This window comes from Salmo trutta, chromosome 13 (genome assembly GCF_901001165.1).
Source record: "Salmo trutta chromosome 13, fSalTru1.1, whole genome shotgun sequence".
NCBI lineage: Eukaryota > Metazoa > Chordata > Actinopteri > Salmoniformes > Salmonidae > Salmo > Salmo trutta.
This window is the reverse complement of record NC_042969.1, coordinates 30,402,172-30,409,915: the sequence shown is the minus strand read 5'-3', so window position 1 is coordinate 30,409,915 and position 7,744 is coordinate 30,402,172. Positions and strand designations below refer to the sequence as shown.

At 46.0% G+C, this 7,744-nt stretch overlaps 2 protein-coding genes across 2 annotated transcripts; both read right to left on the bottom strand.

The window, feature by feature from the left end:
* Positions 1 to 1,769: 1,769 nt before the first annotated feature.
* On the bottom strand, positions 1,770 to 6,182 carry gabrp (gamma-aminobutyric acid type A receptor subunit pi). The gene is made up of 8 exons (XM_029773954.1): positions 6,045 to 6,182; positions 5,803 to 5,870; positions 5,479 to 5,696; positions 3,917 to 3,999; positions 3,367 to 3,504; positions 2,987 to 3,139; positions 2,295 to 2,461; positions 1,770 to 2,096 (listed from the first exon to the last, which is right to left on the bottom strand). Exons 1-8 carry the CDS (start codon positions 6,151 to 6,153, stop codon positions 1,770 to 1,772), a joined length of 1,263 nt encoding a protein of 420 aa, XP_029629814.1. The 5' UTR covers positions 6,154 to 6,182.
* On the bottom strand, positions 4,113 to 5,434 carry LOC115204990 (keratin-associated protein 4-3-like; the record flags this gene model as incomplete). Its single annotated transcript, XM_029770563.1, has 2 exons — positions 5,383 to 5,434; positions 4,113 to 4,468 (listed from the first exon to the last, which is right to left on the bottom strand). Coding segments are annotated over exons 1-2 (408 nt in total), but the record flags the coding sequence as incomplete, so codon positions are not given.
* Positions 6,183 to 7,744: the final 1,562 nt, after the last annotated feature.

Sequence of the window (7,744 nt, the reverse complement as noted above, 5' to 3'; positions counted from 1 at the left end):
ATCAAATACTTTTTTCCCACTGTATAAGACAAGAAATTGAGCTCAGGTGCATCCTGTTTCCATTGAACATCCTTGAGATGTTTCTACAACTTGATTGCAGTCCACCTGTGGTAAATTCAATTGATTGGACATGACTTGGAAAGGCACACACCTGTCTATATAAGGTCCCACAGTTGACAGTGCATGACAGAGCAAAAACCAAGCCATGAGAAGGAATTGTCCGTAGAGCTCTGAGACAGGATTATGTTGAGGCAAAGATCTGGGGAAGGGTACCAACAAGTTTCTGCAGCATTGAAGGTCCCCAAGAACATAGTGGCCTCCATCATTCTTAAATGGAAGAAGTTTGGATCCACCAAGACTCTTCCTAGAAATGGGAGGTGACCAAGAACGCAATGGTCACTCTGACAGAGCTCCAGAGTTCTGCTGTGGAGATGGAAGAACCTTCCAGAAGGACAACCATCTCTGCAGCACTCCACCAATCAGGTCTTTACAGTAGAGTGGCCAGACGGAAGCCACTCCACAGTAAAAGGCACATGACAGCCTGCTTGTAGTTTGCCAAAATGCACTTAAAGAAACAAGATTCTCTGGTCTGATGAAAATAAGTTTGGACTATTTGGCCTGAATGCCAAGTGTCACGTCTGGAGGAAACCTGGCACCATCCTTACGGTGAAGCATGGTGGTGGCAACATCATGCTGTGTGGATGGTTTTCAGCGGCAGGGACTGTGAGTCTAGTCAGGATCGAGGGAAAGATGAACAGAGCAAAGTACAGAGAAGATCCTTGATGAAAACCTGCTCCGGAGCGCTCAGGACCTCAGACTGTGTCGAAAGTTCACCTTTCAACAGGACAACAACCTTAAGCACACAGCTTCAGGACAAGTCTCTGAATGTCCTTGAGTGGCCCAGCCAGAGCCCGGACTTTATAACCTGTTAGGTTAAAAGTAGTGCACCTCATAGGAAATAGGGGGCCTTTCGGATCAGATCAGATGATGAGATGTGTGCTACTCAGATCAGATGATGGGATGTGTGCTACTCAGATCGGATCAGATGAAGAGATGTGTGCTAATCAAATCTGATGATGGGACGTGTGCTACTCAGATCAGATGAATAGATGTGTGCTATCTAGATCAGATCAGAGATGTGTGCTACTCAGATCATATCAGATGATTTGATGTGTGCTACTCAGATCAGATCAAGAGATGTGTGCTACTCTGATCAGATCAGATGGTGGGATGTGTGCTACTCTGATCAGATCAGATGATGGGATGTGTGCTACTCTGATCAGATCAGATGATGGGATGTGTGCTACTCTGATCAGATCAGATAATGGGATGTGTGCTACTCTGATCAGATCAGATGATGGGATGTGTGCTACTCTGATCAGATCAGATGGTGGGATGTGTGCTACTCTGATCAGATCAGATGGTGGGATGTGTGCTACAATGATCAGATCAGATGGTGGGATGTGTGCTACTCTGATCAGATGATGGGATGTGTGCTACTCTGAACAGATCAGATGGTGGGATGTGTGCTACTCTGATCAGATCAGATAGTGGGATGTGTGCTACTCTGATCAGATCAGATGATGAGATGTGTGCTACTCTGATCAGATCAGATGATGAGATGTGTGCTACTCTGATCAGATCAGATGATGGGATGTGTGCTACTCTGATCAGATCAGATGATGAGATGTGTGCTACTCTGATCAGATCAGATGATGAGATGTGTGCTACTCTGATCAGATCAGATGATGGGATGTGTGCTACTCAGATCAAATGAAGAGGTAGTAGAGCCAGTAGAAGACATTAACCGCCAGGAAGGTGAGGGGGAAGACGGTGCGAGCGTGGCGGTCGATGTTGTGAGGGTTCTCTACACTAAACACAGACACCGCACGTCGCACCGCGTTCTTAACCGACGTCAGACCACACCCCTTCCCCGGCTTCTTCTCTGTGGCCTCGGCCTCGCTGACACTCATCCCCGATTGGTCAACAAGATCCTTTTGGGTGGAGCCTAGCTCCAGGACCTGATTTGGTTGGCTGGAGCTGACCATGGGCATGGTACCGTTTCCTTTGGAGTTATCAAACTCCTGAAGGAGCTCCTGGGGAGAAGAGAGACATTTTGTGGAGGGGGGGATCTCATCTTAGAAATATGGTAGACAAATACACATATATACATACACACTCTGCATTGTTGGGGATGGACCAATCACTGTTAGTCTGCACCTGTTGTTTACCAAGCTTGTGACAAATAGCATTTGATTTCATTTGACACACACACTTTTCTCCATTTGACCCACCCTGTGTATGTCTCCTACGGTTTGGTGCTGCGTGGTACAGAAGTTGAAGATGAAGGTGAAACAGATGCCCAGGTACACGTCTATAGCCTTGATGAAACAGTTGGCGTTGGGGAGAGAGGTACGGGCACCCATCATAAGAGTAGTCATCGTCAGTACTGTGGTCACACCTGGAGAATCATTATAATGACAGTCATAGTCAGTACTGTGGTCACACCTGGAGAATCATTATAATGACAGTCATAGTCAGTACTGTGGTCACACCTGGAGAATCATTATAATGACAGTCATAGTCAGTACTGTGGTCACACCTGGAGAATCATTGTAATGACAGTCATAGTCAGTACTGTGGTCACACCTGGAGAATCATTATAATGACAGTCATAGTCAGTACTGTGGTCACACCTGGAGAATCATTATAATGACAGTCATAGTCAGTACTGTGGTCACACCTGGAGAATCATTATAATGACAGTCATAGTCAGTACTGTGGTCACACCTGGAGAATCATTATAATGACAGTCATAGTCAGTACTGTGGTCACACCTGGAGAATCATTATAATGACAGTCATAGTCAGTTGTAATACACCTAGATGGATGGGTGTATGAATGAGGAATGGAACTTGCTTGTACTCTATTCAGATGAATGAATATGTAAGTGACAGGGTTAATACACACACGCAGTGTGACTGACCGATGCAGGTGCGTGCGGGGACAGATGATTGGCTGATCCAGAAGGAGACCCAGGAGAGCACCACCAATAGAGTAGAAGGGGCGTATGTCTCCAGGATAAAGAACAACACGTTCCTGCGCAGAGCAAAGTGGAGCACCAGCTTCGGGTACAGCCCTGTATACACACACACACACACACAGGCAGGCCCGCAGACACAAAGCATGCGCGAACAGGTTAGAAGCAGTTATCTGACTCTATAGTGTCGTACTTGGTGAGGTAGACCAATAGACTGTAAGGTAAGTTATGTTTACACACACACACACACACACACACACACACACACACACACACACACACACACACACACACACACACACACACACACAAACACACACAGGTACCTGTCTCATAGACAGCCTCAGAAACAGATGTGTAGTAACTCTCAACACTGTACTGGGCCAGACGCAGTGTGTCCAGACCCTTCACTGAGTCATTCCCTCTAGTCCAGTAGAATATTACATCCTCAAGGTTATATCCCCCTGGAAACACACACAATAACACACTTATCCTCCATGGACATGTTTAACTATAGTAGGACCAGAAGTCTCCACAAGAATAGTAAACGAACAAACATTTGACCAACTGGTGACATTTTGTTAGTCCCCACGAGGTCAAAAGGAATTTTTAGGGAGTTTAGGGTTCAGGTTAGATTTAGTGTTAGAACTACACTAAAGGTTAGGGTAAGAGTACGGGTTAGGTTTAGGTTTAGGGATAGGGAAAATAGGATTTTTGAATGGGACTGAATTGTGTGTCCCCACAAGGTTAGCTGTACAAGACTGTGTGCGTGTGTGTGTGTGTGCGTGCGTGCGTGTGTGTGTGTGTGTGTGTGTGTGTGTGTGTGTGTGTGTGTGTGTGTGTGTGTGTGTGTGTATGTGTGTGTGGGCTACTCACAGCTCTCCAGCTGCAGGGTGCACACCTGTCTGTCCATTGGGTACTTAGTCAGGTCCATGTTGCAGGCGATGGTCGCTGTTATTCTGTGATGGGGAGGGTGGGGAGATGGGGGTGGTGAGAGAGAGAGATGGAGTGAGATATGGAGAGTGATAGATACAAAGGTGGTGTGTAGACAGCTGGTCTGTGGACAACCTGTTGATAGACAGCTGGGCTGTGGACAACCTGTTGATAGACAGCTGGTCTGTGGACAACCTGTTGATAGACAGCTGGGCTGTGGACAACCTGTTGATAGACAGCTGGGCTGTGGACAACCTGTTGATAAACAGCTGGGCTGTGGACAACCTGTTGATAGACAGCTGGGCTGTGGACAACCTGTTGATAGACAGCTGGGCTGTGGACAACCTGTTGATAGACAGCTGGGCTGTGGACAACCTGTTGATAGACAGCTGGGCTGTGGACAACCTGTTGATAAACAGCTGGGCTGTGGACAACCTGTTGATAGACAGCTGGGCTGTGGACAACCTGTTGATAGACAGCTGGGCTGTGGACAACCTGTTGATAGACAGCTGGGCTGTGGACAACCTATTGATAGACAGCTGGGCTGTGGACAACCTGTTGATAGACAGCTGGGCTGTGGACAACCTGTTGATAGACAGCTGGGCTGTGGACAACCTGTTGATAGACAGCTGGGCTGTGGACAACCTGTTGATGCACCTTACGGTCATCCAGTTGGAAGGGGAATAGTTTTTGCAGAGCGGGTTAGATGCACAGGAATGGAGTCTACTCTTGGGGAGTAAGAAATGGGATGGTATGTTTATTGTTATGCCAGAGCCAACATGGTCTGTTCAGAGTCGGCGAGGCTTGTGGATGGAGCTGACCTCTACACATAGAGATTGGCTGTGGGGCACCTTCAGCTCTATGGAGGTTTCATAACGCTCTATGACTATATTGACAAATGTTTAGAAGGCAATTTAACACATAACACACATAATAACAACAATTTCATCTTAGTAACAGTAGTAATATAATAATGATTTCATCTTAGTAACAGTGTTGATAATGATAGGTCAGTAATGTGTATAGTAGACTAAAGCATAGTGAACGGTTCATGTTTGGTCAGTAGTAATATAATTAAGCAATAATGCATGAGGGGGTGTGGTATATGGCCAATATACCACGGCTAAAGGCTGTTCTTAGGACACAGCCCTTAGTCGTGGTATATTGGCCATATACCACAAACCCACAAGGTGCTTTATTGCGATTATAAACTGGTTACCAACGTAATTAGAGCAGTAAAAATAAATGTTTTGTCATACCAATGGTATATGGTCTGATATACCACGGCTGTCATCCAATCAGCATTCAGGGCTCGAACCACCCAGTTTATAATAATATAAAAATACATGCCATTAAGCTGACGCTTTTATCCAAAGTGAATCACAGTAAAGCATACATTTTTTACGTACGGGTGGCCCCAGAAGGATTCCGACCCACAACCCTTGGCTTCGCCAGCGCCATGCTCTAGCGACTGAGCCACAAGTACACAAGACACTAGTATGTACCGTAGAGCATAGAGAACGGTCCCGTTGCTGAAGATCCGTATGAGACGGTTCTCCACGGTGACGTCATGCAGGAAGGAGCGTTTGGAGTCTGGAATGAAGGTGTCTGGGATCCAGAGGAGGGAGACTAGTCGTCCATCCACACTCACACTCTCATTCCCTGGGAACACCAGCCGGGAGTCCCTCCAACGCTGACGCAGGAAGATAGTGGCTGTGTAGTCCTGAGGACCAGGTGAGTGAGAGAGAGAGAGAGAGAGAGAGATGTACACATTAAAACAGACAAGCATGCAAGCACACATCCACACACACACACAGGTTCAACATTACCATATTGATTTCTGAGATGGCATCAATGCTGGCGATATCCAGACTCATCCCAATCTCAACAGGGCCCTCTGGAGAGGGAGAAGAGAGAGAGAGACTGTTATAGCACTTCAGTAGTGTGTGTGTGTGTGTGTGTGTGTGTGTGTGTGTGTGTGTGTGTGTGTGTGTGTGTGTGTGTGTGTGTGTGTGTGTGTGTGTGTGTGTGTGTGTGTGTGTGTGTGTGTGTGTGTGTTAACTCTCCTCACCATTGAAGTTGGGCCTCATGTAGCGGTTATATCCCTTCATTAGTTTCTGGATGGTGGGATGCAGCTGGGAGCCATTCGAGTCCTCCCAGTGGTGACTCTCAGGGAGCATGCATCCACTGTAGGAGAGAAAGAAGAGGTGGAGGGGAGAAGAAAAGAGAAGAAGAGAGGTGTGGAATATGAGCTAGCCACCTGTAAGATCAGTAACTGTGAGATTAGTACCAATATGAGAACCACTGTGTATTCAAGTCCTTCCATATAATCTCCTGATTCACCCTGACCCATGACCCCTAACTTCTCACCTCTGAGTTAGGACCATGCCCAGGGTCAGGAAGGTCAAAGGGTGGGTAGGTATCATGATTAGGCTGTCAAAGGTCACCAAAGGTCAGCAGCTGTGGACGGAGATAGAGATAACAGAGCTGAGAAACAGGAAGTGAATAAGTCTACTGGTTTTCTTGCTAGATATACAGACAACATGTTGATTATTACGCAACTAGGGGCATATTCATTAGAGAGAAAATACTAACATTACCATTTTTATTGGGCAATGATACCTGTTTCAGGCCGTTTTCTTCCTTTTAGTGCCTGGTGTTGTTGTAGCCCTGGTTCTTAAAGGAAAGGTTTTGAATGTTGTATTGATTTGTGCATTTCTAGGTTTTCATGTGTATCTGACTTATTGGCGTTCAAGCAGGTAGAAATCCATCCGGTATGATGTAGCACCGTGATAAAGTCTCTCTCACTACACTGGAAGTCAATAGGAATATAACTTTCAGGTCTAAAGTCTATCATACATGTCAGATTTCAATACCGGCTGATGTCATAATGACAGAGGTTGTCTTCTTGAGAATGAGACACTGATCATATTTTTGCGATATTCCTATCTCAAGAAAGATTTCATTTAACAGAGAGTCTAGCACATTTTTCTAATTGGCTGCCTGTTTAGTCCAGGGTGCGTTGCATTGTGCCGTTGCCAGAGATAATATAGAAAGTATACAGGAATCCAAGGAATGAAGGAACATATAACGTCCCACCCAGTAGACTGTCGATCTATTGTGCTCAGGTTGTCATGCTGCACCACGCGGTTGCTAGGCCAATCATCACGCGATCCCTTCTCAAAGTGTATGTGTCGAGGAAATAGGCCTATTGCGTAATGTCACGATTTCAAAGCTATACGCTATTTCAGATAGCAAGTTAATAATCTCACATCTAGGAAAAGATTTTGACAAAATTGGTACTAATGTTGGGTTATTGAGCTAGCGCCCAATAGACTCCCATTCAACTCAATTCAATTCAAGGTGCTTTATTGGCATGGGAAACATGTTTACATTGCCACGGCAAGTGAAATGGATAAACAAAAGTCACTCTGACTGAGCTCCAGAGTACCTCTGTGGAGATGGGAGATCCTTCCAGAAGGACAACCATCTCTGCAGCACTCCACCAATCAGGCCTTTATGGTAGAGTGGTCAGACAGAAGCCACTCCACAGTAAAAGGCACATGACAGCACACTTGGATTTTGCCAAAAGGCACCTAAAGATTCTCTGGTCTGATGAAACCAACATTGAACCCTTTAGCCTGAATGCCAAGTGTCACGTCTGGAGGAAACCTGGCACTATCCCTATGGTGAAGTACGGTGGTGGCAGCATTAGGCTGTGTGGATGTTTTTCAGCGGCAGGGACTGGCAGACTTGTCGGGATCGAGGCAA